This window comes from Zonotrichia leucophrys, chromosome 6 (assembly GCF_028769735.1).
Source record: "Zonotrichia leucophrys gambelii isolate GWCS_2022_RI chromosome 6, RI_Zleu_2.0, whole genome shotgun sequence".
In the NCBI taxonomy this organism is placed as follows: Eukaryota; Metazoa; Chordata; class Aves; order Passeriformes; family Passerellidae; genus Zonotrichia; species Zonotrichia leucophrys.
The window spans coordinates 17,872,275-17,885,412 of record NC_088176.1 but is presented as its reverse complement, the minus strand read 5'-3'; the positions used below and the strand labels follow the sequence as shown (position 1 = coordinate 17,885,412).

The 13,138-nt window shown below is 43.2% G+C and overlaps 1 protein-coding gene across 6 annotated transcripts in view; it reads right to left on the bottom strand.

Moving 5' to 3' along the window:
- The window catches only part of ARHGAP22 (Rho GTPase activating protein 22), a 117,211-nt gene continuing 104,073 nt past the window's right edge, over positions 1-13,138 (bottom strand). For all 6 annotated transcript variants that reach the window (XM_064716302.1, XM_064716303.1, XM_064716304.1 and 3 more), the window contains 5 exons: positions 9,688-9,761; positions 8,604-8,725; positions 5,431-6,334; positions 882-1,972; positions 1-734 (listed from right to left, as the gene is read on the bottom strand). In XM_064716302.1, the coding sequence (XP_064572372.1) occupies positions 1,744-1,972; positions 5,431-6,334; positions 8,604-8,725; positions 9,688-9,761 (1,329 nt within the window). In that variant the 3' untranslated portion in view covers positions 1-734; positions 882-1,743. The remainder of the gene's footprint in view (positions 735-881; positions 1,973-5,430; positions 6,335-8,603; positions 8,726-9,687; positions 9,762-13,138) is intronic.

Below are 13,138 nucleotides of genomic sequence, written 5' to 3'. Positions count from 1 at the left end.
TCCACATGATTTACTGTATCACCTTGCTTGACATTTCTTATCCAGGAAAGATTAGGTTAAAATTCTGCTTTTTGCTCACTTTAAATGGTTTACAATTTTTTACATTTCTGTAATAAGGAGAGGTTTTACAGTGCAATAGAAACAAGTTCATACCTAGATGTTTAAAATATTGAAATACCTGGATATCTGTGAGATGCTGAGAAGAAAGTATATCTTTCAGTATTGACTATCTCCTGGTATGTAAAAACCCATTCTAAGGTTATTTTCAGACAGTGAATCATAGTTTTCTCTAGTAAGAAATGAGATTCAGGGCACTTTTTCATAATACTTAAAATAAAGCAATCTTCTTCGTTACAGTCCATACTTTCCCTTTAGCCAGTTCATGTTGTTGTGGCACTTTTTGTTAAAATTCTTTCTCCTTAGAGACTCCCAAGCTACTTCAGGATGTCAAAGATGGAGTGCCAAGACAAAGTGAACGATGCTGGGCTTGCAGGTGAGAAATTCAAGCTGAATCTGGTGAAACAATTTTCTGTGTGCAGGCTCTGCATGGCCTGCATGGGTGTTACAAATGCTATGCAGAACTTCTTGAAATCAGTTGGAAGGGAAGTCAGCCCAGCAGCAAATTACCAGAACTCACAGCTTCATTCTAATGATTTCTCCTTAGCAGAAGTAAGGAAGTTGGGATGATGGGTTGTGTGCAGTATTCTTCCTGTCCCCTCATATCCCTGTAAGAACTAACAACAAAAATATCAGCTAGTGTAAGGAGAAATGTTACAAGGGAGGAAAGTGTACATTGTGCAGGAAAGTTTAAGGATAGATCCCCACCCTCCCCCCTTTACCACCCTGACAACCCCCACCCCAATTGCACTGATTTCTCTTACCATAAGTTTTGCTATTAAAGTTTGGATGTGTTTTGATGATAAGGATCTTCCATCTTCTGCCTTAATACATATATCATCTCAGAAGATTTTTTTTTCTTGCAGCTAATACTGCTCTATTTTTGGCTCAGAAAACCTTCAGATACCTAAGGCAAAATGTGCATATTTAAAGTTCCAAAGAGTTTGTGTAGCCAATCTCATTATTAATCACAGTTTAATTTAAAGCTGCATTTTTGTGAAACACTAAAAATATTAGGTGGGTAAGGGACAATTTTAGTGAATTGTCAAGATTTTGGTATCTTCAGCATGTTTGCAGACCTTGTTTTCGCAATATCTTCATAAAATAATATCACTCTAGGAATGAGAAATTTGAACAAACTTTATGGAGGGAGTAGGGCGAAAGCCACCTCATTAAATCCGTCTGGCAAATGTCCTGGCTGTGGTGACAGGCTGGAACTGCCACCTTCCCAAGCACAAGTGTGGGGATCCCTCAGCTCCAGGCTCAGCTTGTTTGTTGGTTCTGGCCATCCACCCACTCTGCAGGACCTTCCACTCTCCTTGAGCCAACAAAAGGATGGTGCAGCTGAGTCCTAAGATGGCAGCAGGACACTCTGGAGAAGAGTTTTTGTTGTTCTGTGGATACAGAGGGGACCCACTCTTTCTTGTCAATCTGACACTAAATTTTCAAGCTTTATGGTCAGCAGTCTTTCCCAGCTGGCCCAAATACTATAGCACATGTAGAGACAACAGGGCAAGTGTCACTGAGAGCACAATCACTATAGAATTACTCATGATACATGAGTATACCAGAACAAAATATGCATTTTCACTCATTTTGTCAGGAACAGGATTTTCTATAGTTGTTCTACTTGGGGACTTTAGCACTTTGACTCCCAACAGTTAAACATCCTAATGTTGAAAAAAATTCTTCCATTTCCTTCTGCAGGAGGTAATTTCTCTTCTCAGCATCTTCACGAGCACGTTCGGAATTCCTCAGCTTTATCTCCAGCATTGTGTATTTCTTTCGTTCTTGGTCCAGTTCTTCTTCTAACCTAACCAGTTGGTTCCTCAGGTCTGCACTTGTTTCTTCAATTCTTAAAACCAACAGAGAAGAAAAAAAAAAGGCTTTTTAAAGTGGCTGGATAAATAATGCTGATGACTATAAAAAACTAAGAGGAACAACTTAGAATATGTTAAATTTAAGAGGAAGTTTTAAAGGACAGAATAAATGCTATTTCATTACTGTTCAATTTAGGGCAGAGCTTCCTTTAGTTGCATCTTGAGGAAAATGCTCAAATGTTAGAAAACAATGCCTATTTTCCAGCACCAGACTGCCTGCCTGAGGAGATTGATTAACTCCTTAACTCCTCACTTAGGCAGAGTTCAAGTATATAATCCCAAAATAATCTTTATCCATTACTGCGATGCCTTAATCTTTATCCATTACTGTGATACTGTGTTTCCCTATATGGATATCCCATATAGAGGAACATCCTTATGGATCAGATAGGAATGAGATCATAGTCCTTCCTCACCAACATTTGATGGTATTCTCTGTGAAGTTTGTCATTGACAAGGGGCAATGCATCACCTTAAACTTTTGCTTTCTGTTCGCTTACATACAGCTAAAGTTGGCAGTTTGATTATTGTCACAGTTTTCACAGTGAATCGAAGTCACAGGTGCACTGACCTGCACCAAGTTCAGCAAAAAGCAGCCCCTGTGGATGAAGGCAGACCTTTATCTCCAGCCAGTATCAGCTGGAATATGACACTTCTGAAGCTGGGATGCTGCCCCACACACACATAACAGCTCTGAGTTGACAATTACATTTTTTACCACTGAGTTTAGGGGTCAACTACAGCAGCCTGAACTGCTAACTCAGGACTGAATTACTTAGAGTCACAGCACTTACAGCATTGCTACATTCATAACAGTCCTCTCTCAATGCTTACACTTTCCGAAGAGTGCCAGGTGGTAAACATGAATTACTGAAACTCAACAGAGAATGTCTGGTAATTATATTAGCCTTGAGGGAGAAATGCTCGGGAACAGAGTGGTTACAGGAAGGCAATAAAACTTGCCTCCCTCTGACTAAGAGAGAGAAAATGGGCAGTTGATGAGAAATAACAGCTTTTTCATCAGCAAGTGTTCCTTACCTCTGCCCCAGGCAGGTACTCACTCTGCTTTCCCTTCACTTATGTACGTGCCAAGAGAAAAGCTCATATTCTTTCATTAAAACATGTCCTGCTAGATACACACAGTTCTGCAAACCACACAGGCACATGTGCAATTTCAGGGGACTAAATTATCTTCAATAAAATAAAACTGGTGAGGAAGCCTAAATCTTTTGTGCTAAGCAGCCTCCCTTCTTTGCTAGTTAGCTCCTGTCTTTCCATAGTAGCAGACTTCCATGCAAGCTGAAAAAGAACATACTTTTGCACCTATAAATTGCTGCAGATGTAGTAAAAACATTGCAAAATTTTTCAGAGCTGAAAAACTTGGACTGTGCTGTCAAGTCTAAGAATTTCAAGCCTTCAGGCTGTAGGCCCAAACAGCTGGAGTCATTCTGTTTAATACAAAAAGGAGTGATTGCGCCTTGCCTGGTTTTATGAAACTCTTTAGTTCATTAGGCATTTTCCTCTCAGCTACTTTGCCCTGTCAGACCTGGCCAATTTAGAGTCCTCCCCTGGAGCCACAGTGCTCTCTGTCCTGTCCAGCTGCAGGGAAAGGCAGGTGTTGGAGCTGAAGCAGCTCAACAGCTGAAATGGAGAACAGGTCTTCCTAGATGCTCCTGCAGCAGCTTAAGGCATCATTGGCACAGTTTTACTGATAAAAGGTGGGAAACCATCTCTTCCCCCAGGCAGCAGGCAAGAATGTGCAGCTACACATTTCCAGGTTCTTCAGCCTGGTATTTCTGTTTATTAACTGTATCCCTGCAACAAGGCTTGCCAGGGCAGCTCTGCACAATTAAATGTAAGGCACATAACCCTCACCTCCTCCCATTCTGTATCAGTAGGGCATCAAAAAAAGCAAACCATGTAAGTCATGAACTTCCACCCTCATTCACAGGCCTTTCCCAACATCCCATGCTAGCAGCTGCTGGTGTTTCATGAGCTCTTTCTTACACTTTGAATACAACAAGGTGGGGCTTTTCCCCCACTTGGGGATGTTAGGTGGGAACTGGAACTGCTGCACAGCCTGATTCTCCTTCCAGCTCCACACACCAAGGCAGCACAGTGCAAGAGCCAGAAACGCAGAGGGGGCTGGCAAGCCACCACCAGAGGAAATTATAAAATAAAGCAGGAAGATAGCAGGAGGAATACCTACCTTAACAACTGGCCCATGGGAAGAGATCACGGTTCAGATACATTTTTGAGAAACTACCTTAACAAGAAAAAAGTGCCAAAAACCGCAGCCTAAAGCTGTGCTACACAATCCCAACAGTCTTACGTGCTTTTGGTGCCATGTCTGGGAGACTGGCAGCATTTTCATACCTCATGTTCCAATCTGAGTTTTAATAATTGAAGGAGTATAACAGTAACACCTTAACACAAAAACAAAAAAGCCCCAAACCCTGAGAACTCAACTCTTTGTAAGAAATGGGACTACAGCCCTTCTTCAGTGCAGAATACTGGTGCTGCAGAGCAGCATGTATTACAATATGGTGTGCAATTTTGCACATGGCTGTATATTAAAATATATCTAATCCCTTTAAGCACCAATATTTCATGTGCGTATTTCCCCTGAATGCTTTCCTAAAAGTCTTTCTATTATCACATACAGTCATAAAACCTAACATATCACACAAATTAATGACTCCTTTGTTATTAGTACTTCCTAGCCCCAGCCGTACACACAACACTCCTGAAAGCTGAAATGAATTTTTCTGAGCTCAGATGGAAAGTACAGCATCAGCTGGCAAATGACACTGCTGCTCTTCCAAGCTAGGCTGCCCCATCAGCCAAGGACCACTCTTCTCCATCAGATACCAAAAGTGAGGTTTGTAGAAGTTCAACACAAAAGGGCTGCTCAAAACATTACAGCTGAGATGCAGTCCCAATACCACCACTCAAAAAAAACCTGTGGAAAATAATCAAGAGCAGTTTCCTCAAGAATGCTGGAGTTGGGAAAAGAATAAGCCCTCAGTTTCAGACTGGTCTGGTGCAAGTATCAGCACCTGCACAGATTATCCTTGCTGAGGCCTGACCATCCTGGGTCCCAATTCCTCCCTACAAGATGTTTGCTTTGCTATTTCTCTGACACTAAGAGCAGACTTTGGCACTACCTGTGCAGCTCTCATTTACAGTGAACACACAGAATGTGAAGCATTGGATTTCCCTGTGTCCCCTTTGTTTTCTTTTTGATGCTCTCTCAAATCAGAGAAAGAAATGTTGGATTCAGAGAGTAGCAAGGAAAAAGCAGAAGCAAATCTGCTGTCACCCAACCCCAAACTTCAGGGCTGAGAACCTGGTACCCTTGGCAGCCCACACCCATGTTCATACGGGAGAATGTTGACAGATGACTTCCTTGTGCCCCTGCAGAAGACATTACCTTTTGATACTAGTCTCATACTCAGTCCTCTGTTTGCTCAGCTCTGTCTTTAGCTCCACCACCAAGCTCTGTAAGGCCCTGGAGCATTGGACAGAGTCTCGGGAAGCTGCAGCCGGGTCACTCTGTTCACTGCTGCTGCTGCTGCAGGCTTCAAACCTGTCCATGCTGTTCTCCAGATCTGCAGTCTTGCCCTCGCTCTGGGACAGCGAGCCCTGAGTTACCCACTCGGTTTTTAGGGAGCTCAAAGCAGAAGAGTCACTGGCCCGGCAGGCTGGGCAGCTGCTCACCGAGTCCATCACGGAGATCTCACAGGATGATGTGGACCAGGTGGTGCTGGCCATGCTGTGGGTGCTGAGGGACAGGCTGGATGAGGGGACATTGTCGTAAGTGGAGAGTCTCTGGGAGGAACACGAGTCTTTCACTCGCTCCCCAGAGGCTGTCCGGCGATGGCCTCGGAGGGAGTACAGGCCGTTCATCAACCAGTTCCCACTGGAGGAGAGGTTGGGGATGTCTAAGGAAGAGCTGCCCAGCTTTGGGCTCACAGACCGTGCTCCCTGCTGGCGGAAGGAATATTTCCATGGAGGCAGTGTCTGCACTCTTTTACTGGGGCTCGTGGCAGGCTGGGTTGATTTGCCACTCTGCTCTGGAGGAGTGATTTTCACTGCAGGTCCTGGAGTGGCCTCCAGAGCCACAGCATTGCCAGAAGGCAAATCAGTGGGGCTGGCAGCGCTGTTCTGTGACCTGCTGTCCTCCCCGTCCTCCTCGGAGATCCACTCGACAGTGCTGCGCTGGCGCATTGGTTTGATCTCCAGCTGGTTCCCTGGCACATCCGCCTGAGGAACAGCAAAGATCCGTCCCTGCTCACTGATCAGCACTGTCATCAGGTGCTGAACCAGAGAGGTGCCTGTGGATGGAAAACAAAGGCAAGCAGGTGAGGAGACATGAAAGACCTCTGCGATTCACCCCAGCCTGTTGGCATGACTAGGCTGGACCCAGTTTCTTGGTCTGAACAGGCCCAGAAATATTCTTATTGAAAAACTACAAATTTCAGCTCAGGCGTTGTGCTGTACTCAGTATCTAGAGAAACTTGCAGGAAGTATTAACATCTGCATTATATATGCACTTGCAGAGGGTGTACAGCAAGTGCTGAAAGTGCTCTCTGTTGTTTAAACCCAGAGAAATGTGCTGCCACTGTCTTTCAGGAGTGGAGCAGACCATTATGAACTAATAGAGAACACCACTTACCAAACCTAATATAAATCACTTCCTACAAAAGAGGAAAACCTTTAGAAGGGTGAGTAAGCAATTCTATTTTTAAGTATTGCCTGAAAGAGAATAACATACTCAGGGTTCAAGGCAAGAGCTTGATTTTATTGATGAGTTTTTGATCTATAGCAAGATGTACTTAGCTTACCTACCACTTCTATTTCATGTCTGTGAATGCAGGAAGAGAACTAAATGTTTTGAAGATAAGGGCATTCCTAACTATTTAGCTGTCAAACTTCAGGTGTTTCTATTTTAAATGCATGGGTTAAATTTGAAGAGAGACACAATTAGAGTGGTTTTTATTAAGATCTCATTATCAGTTTGTTTAGGCAACTCAGACTACTCTGAAGCCAAAAAAAAAAAAAAAAAAAAAGGTCTTTCCACTTCTCTTTTACTTTTATCTAACCAACCTCAACTAAATTCTCAACTCAAATAAAAACATTGCCAATCCTGCTATCATTATTAAGTCTAAAAATCCAGCCTACACATCCCAATATTTTTATAGTTCAGACCTGTGGCAATACAGAATTCTGGGTCAGATCACTGTAGTGTTTTTACACGATGATGAGGAGAGACCCCAGCACCAGCACATGTGCACCTCCGCAGAGTTCGGGCACCTCTGCCATGGGATGAGCTGCAGAACGAAATGCCTGAGCTGATGCTAGCCCAAAGCCGTCCCTGTGCCAGCCGGGCAGGGAGCACGCTGCTGCCAGGCTGCGAGAGCCGCACCAGCGCTGGCCCCGCGGCCACTAGGGGAAGTGCCAGCATCGCACACAGGCTGCTCACAGCTGTCCCCAGCTCCACCAGCGAACAACGAGCACTGCTCCCGCCCTCCCTGCTCCTCCCCGATATTTGCACCTTCTGCACAGACAGGGGAAGGTATCAAACGTATCCTTAATAATATAGCCAGGGGAAACTATCAAATGTACCCTTAATAATATGGCCCACAGCTCCGAGGTAGGCTTCGAGTCCCTGAACTACTATAACACATCAGGTCATGCTCTGAAGTTATCCTGCTGCCTTACAGTGAGCTGCCATCGTGGGAGACACATCTGCACATGACCTGTGAAGAGCTCAAGGCACTGCTGCTGCTAAGGCATGACAACACTGACCTTCAGTGAAGGACTGGCATCACACAAAATACCATATCAGCTGTCCTCTACAGCTAGGGAGCAGAACCAGAGCCAAGTTCAGGCATCCTGGGCACAGCATCTCCATCTGTGCTGAATTAATTAATCAATTATTTTGGCAGGCTTGCCAAAATCCTACAAAACTTTATTGCTAAACACAATAGTAGTTGTGTTTCAGTGGAACCTGGGAGAAGAGCTGTATCCCAGCCCTAATGTCAACTTGCTTGATTTGTATGGAAGCAAATAATTTTAAAGCCTTAGATTTTTTTACATCCAAAACTAACTCTTTTATTTTTGATTATTTTTGATTATGTGAAGTTTTGATCCATACAGTCTCCTTAGAAGACAACACTTCTAAGACACTTTTAGTTGTAGCCACTGTGCCACAGCCAGAACTACAGTCCTCTCCTCATGGCTTGGATGTTCTCTACAGGGAGCAGTATAACCACTGAAATGCACCAATACTAAATGACTGCAGTTTGGTACTTAAGCACAGTCCTCCTGTAAAAAACAGCTGTGCTTTCATTTTAGCAGTAGGCTCAGAAAGAGTTTCAGGGGTGTGGAGGCAGCTCCTCATGGTGGAGAGGAGAGACACTCCCAGTCCAGTGGCAAGTGGGATAAGATGCCAACTGGAACATCCCTCACAGGCCCTGATGAAAGGAATGGCTTGACTTGTTCTGACTGTGCAGGCAACTGATACAGCTACCAAGGAATGTATGGCATTCACTTGCAGCTCCAAAATACAGCTGCTGTGCCATCCCCCAGAGCAGCACCTACCTTCCATCATGGTCACTGGATCCTCCATTTTGGGCCGCAGAATGTTTGGTCCAAATACTGTAGCCAGGTTCTGGACACTCATCTTGTTAATGCTGGAATGAGCCTGAACTTCATCAAGGAACCTTGAAAAACCCCCCAGAAAAATCAAAGGAAGAGGGAATTCGTAAGTCACTTCTCAGCTAAAAGCATTGAGTTTTGTCCTGTTTTCATACAACCCTGACACCTGAAATGATTTGAGGGACTACTGTAGCTTAGATATTCAGTGTAACCCCAGATCCCTCCCAGTGTATGAACCAGAGAAGACAGGATGGTTTCTGCCACAAGTACCCACCTAGCAGTGACCCAGCCTACTACTGGGTCTGAAAGGACAGATTTTTGCATTTTTATAGGAATTCTCAATTTATATAGATTGACTTGGGCGAATTTTCACTTACAGATATAACAGAAGTAGTAAGTCATATCCTTGTCTGAGAACTAGCAGCCTGTGGAAAGAGCTTAGTGGCTTGGCTTGAATCTAACAAAATACAGATCACAGAACCATAAAATGGTTGGAGTTGGAAGTAGCCTTCAAAAATCATCTCCTTCCAATCCCCAGATAAAGAGGCAACCCAAAAACTGGGAAAATCAGCAGACATGAAAGGAGACAAGGCTGCACGGTCTCTGGGAATCCAAGAGGAAGTCACTTCCAACCCCACTTCCAAACCAGAGCAAATACCAGCCTGGCTATTCTGACTGCATCTGCTACTCAGCTTGTGTCATAATCTTCCAAGTGTGCAGTATCTGGAATAAGTGTCTACCTTTAGTGATCTGTAGGTGCTTCTGAAATAAACAAGATAATATATCAGTATCATTCATGCCTGCTGCCAAGGCTGCAGGTGGCAGCAATTTGCTTGGCTGATCCTCTTGGATAAACCAGGAGCTTCCTTCAGGCAGGCTGCATTCACCTCCACATTTTTTAAAGGAGTTGTAACTTATACTTAAGTGGTGGGTTTTGAATATTCATATTTTCAGAGTATATTATTTGCATATAAGACAGCCTCACAAAACTTAGAGACTTTTCCAAGTGTTAATTAATTTCACTTACTTGCATATGTATTTGAGGAGGTTGTAGTTGGCTTGGGGCAAATTCTTCACCTGTTTAACCAGTTCCTGGGTACCCTGAGGGACAGGAAAAACAAGAAGCAGAGCTATTAATGTAAATGCTGCAAAGTAGACATGACCTTCCTTTAGGACTATAAAGTCCTCTTTCCACAGCCAAATGCTGAACAACAGAGGGTAACACAAAGGCTTTCCTTTAGAAGAGGTGTCACCCAGTGTGTTGTGCCTTACCAAAATCCCAATGTCCAGAACTCAATTCAGTTCTTAGTGGAAATCCTCCTGTAAGCTTTAATGGTTGAGATAGAAGTCTTCATTTAGTGAGGCCTGCAGCCTTTAAAGCCTGTCCACTGGCACTGGTATCAGCAGATGGGCCTTTTCCTGTTTGAAACTCGGAGGCACTGAGTGCAGAATAACTGCATTGCTCAGTTGAGCAGAGGAATGTTTTTTCTTGAAAAAGCGAAATTAGTCCAATTCAGCTGCCTCCGTTTTAATGACATACTTCCATTTGCAGTCATTCTGGCCTGGGACATAATTCCTCACAAAATTTCTGTCTTTACATTAAAATGTAAGATGACACATCAGCTGAAGGAATGACTTAAAGCCCTGAAGCTACTTAAATCATCTAATGAAAACCTCTGACTCAGGAGGTTATTGTCCTACCACAATCCCAAGTATCATTTGCTTGTTCCTCAATGCTGCTGTTGCCCTGGAGATTTGCTTATTTTTGGACACAATGAAACCTTCTGTGGAAAAACAGATACCAAAGTACATTTAAGGAAGAGTGATAGCTGTGAACTTATGATGGAGAAATTCCAGAAGGAAATGGTTCCAAAAAAGTACAGCTGAACATTCATTTCAAACTCCCCTTTTTAAGAACTGTTAGGAAGGGAATTCTGTTGGCCAAACACTTGCAATGTATTCCTGATTTCTCTGGTCCAGACAAGTCAGAAAGATCCATAGTGTAGTGCCTCCTTATTACCTTAAATATACAGGTACTTTTTTATTCTGTACAAAAAAAAAAAAAAAAAGTTCTCTAATAAAAACCTGAAAATTAAAATTCTTAAAAGCAGTAACCACTATATAATTCCTTAGCTTAAACATTATGCTTATTTAATGGTGACAGCAATGGAGACACCATTAAAAGCCCAGTCCCTTCTGAAAATCTCAATCCTCTTTTTTCAACTTCTAAAAATTTTTCAGCCAAAGACAGCTGCTACTGGTGTGAAAGTTAAGGTCAGTTGTTCAGGTCAGTCAACTTTCAAGTGACAAGTTTGAACCAGAACTAGGTGTTCTAACAGACCTAATTTCTCTTGAATTTTGCTCTGTAACCCAATTTATTTCAAATAGGGAAATCAGGATGACATTTGGCACTGTATTTCAAGTGCTCTGAATTAAAATGCCATTGGCTCTACTGGATGTAAGAGAAAACTTTGGAAGAGAAACTTAGGCGGCTGTGAACAGTGGGAAACATGACCTAAAGGTAAAAGATGCTACCTGAAAGAAAAAACGGTTCTAAGAATTTACAATCCATGCTTTGTCACAAGGAATCTCAGGCATGGGATTGCACAGAGAGTATCTTTATATTCATGGAAGTACAAACACCTGACAGGTAAAAAAAGTTCTCTCTCCTACTGCAGCATCTATCAGCTCTGCCAGATTTGTCCTTTCCAAGGCCTGACCAACAGAAGGCAGAGGCTTAGCCCAGGAACACCGCAGTGACAGCACAGGGGAGAACACAAACTTGTAACCCCTGTAGTGACAAACAGCACTGATCATTGCCAATGTCTGCAGCCCAGCAAGCAACAGAAGCACTGTGCTGTTATTTACCATGGGATTTTGCAGAAATAACTCTTACCTCCTTGAAAATGCTGCTTTCCAATGAATGATCCCAAACCCAAGGATTTTGCAATGTGTGTAACAGATCAGCACCAATTCAGAGCTTCTAGCTTGGCTGGAAAACTAGCAACACTTTAAATGTTCATAAAGAATTCAGATGCCTCTTTAAAAAAAAAACCAACTTGAATACCTGTGTTCAATCCACTGAACTGCTGTGTGCCTCTCTAATGTACAGGTAGCAGTGAAGGCTAAAATACCACCATGTAAAGGCAGCTCAGACTCAAATGAGTTTTTAGGCTTTCGAAGATCCCCTTTGCTCTAAATTTTCAAACCCTCCTCCCAGTCAGGTGTGATCAGAATCAAATATTTTCTAATGCTGCAGTCCTGCTGAAACACCTGGAGACCTCAGCACCACCCAAGGTCTGTGTTACAGCCCTGTTTGCACTCAAACACCAGGGATCAGCTGGGTGCAGAATGAAGATGAAAAGCAATTTGAGTAAAAACTTAGGGCAGTACTGGAGCTAGGCAAATAATCATCACAAATATTCCTATCCATAGTCCCAGTGTAGCAGCATGAGGTCCCACAAATTCACCTGAAAGGCTACTTTGCTGTAGACAATTCTGATTTTTTGGGTGTGAGGTGAGGGTGGACATACCAAAAAAAAAAAAATTATGTTAAGAGTCTCATTCAAAACTTTCAAGTGAAAATTTAAAAGAAAACAGTACTTCAAATTAAACCAGTACAATTGCATTTTGTTTCAAAATACCTTTACAAAACAAAACGTTTGATTTTTAAATTCCCTGCTTACCACTACGTCTTAAAAATCATGGTTTCACTGAAACCACGTTTGTGAGCAGGGGGATTTTCCACGTGGGAGGAAAGTCAGGCCCCATAGGCTGGGCATGACTTTGTGCTGCATTCTGCTCCATGTGCTACTGTGCACGTACAGCCTCTCCACCCCTGCTGTGTGCACTCCACCTTCCTTTCTGAAAAGGTAAACAGCCCACGTTGGGGTTCCAGGTTTCCCTGACAAAACCAAAATTGCTTATGTTTACAACAGCACCTTAACAAAACAACTCTCTGCCATGAGCAGTGCTGTGCTTTCTAAGTGCTCATTTTGGCTACCTAGTGCTCCCCATTGCCTTTCTAATCTAAAGAGAATTCTGCCCTACAAGTCATTTGAGTCTGACCTTGCTCACAGAGATGTTGCTTCCCAAACTGCTGCAGCCTGTGCAGACAAAATCGGGCAAACAACATAGCTAATAAGCTGAGCAGGGATGTACAATTATGTTTGCCCAATTTGGCAGTGTCTCTACTCTTGTGCAATAGTGCTTAGTGGATCCAAAACTTCCCAGTCTGCACATCTTACAACCAAAATCAAACCAGCTCCACTGCCTTTGAAATGCTGCAGTTTCTTGTGAAATAACTGCTGTGGGGTGTGTAGCACAGCACCCTGTAGAGATGCCTGAGTTCACTAAGGACAAGGCAGAAAATGAGCAAGTTTTGGAGGGAGTGGACACACACCTCTACCCACTAAATTACAACATTAGTGCACGGGCACCCTGATGTGGCTGTGTCGAGAATGCAGGTACATATCCAC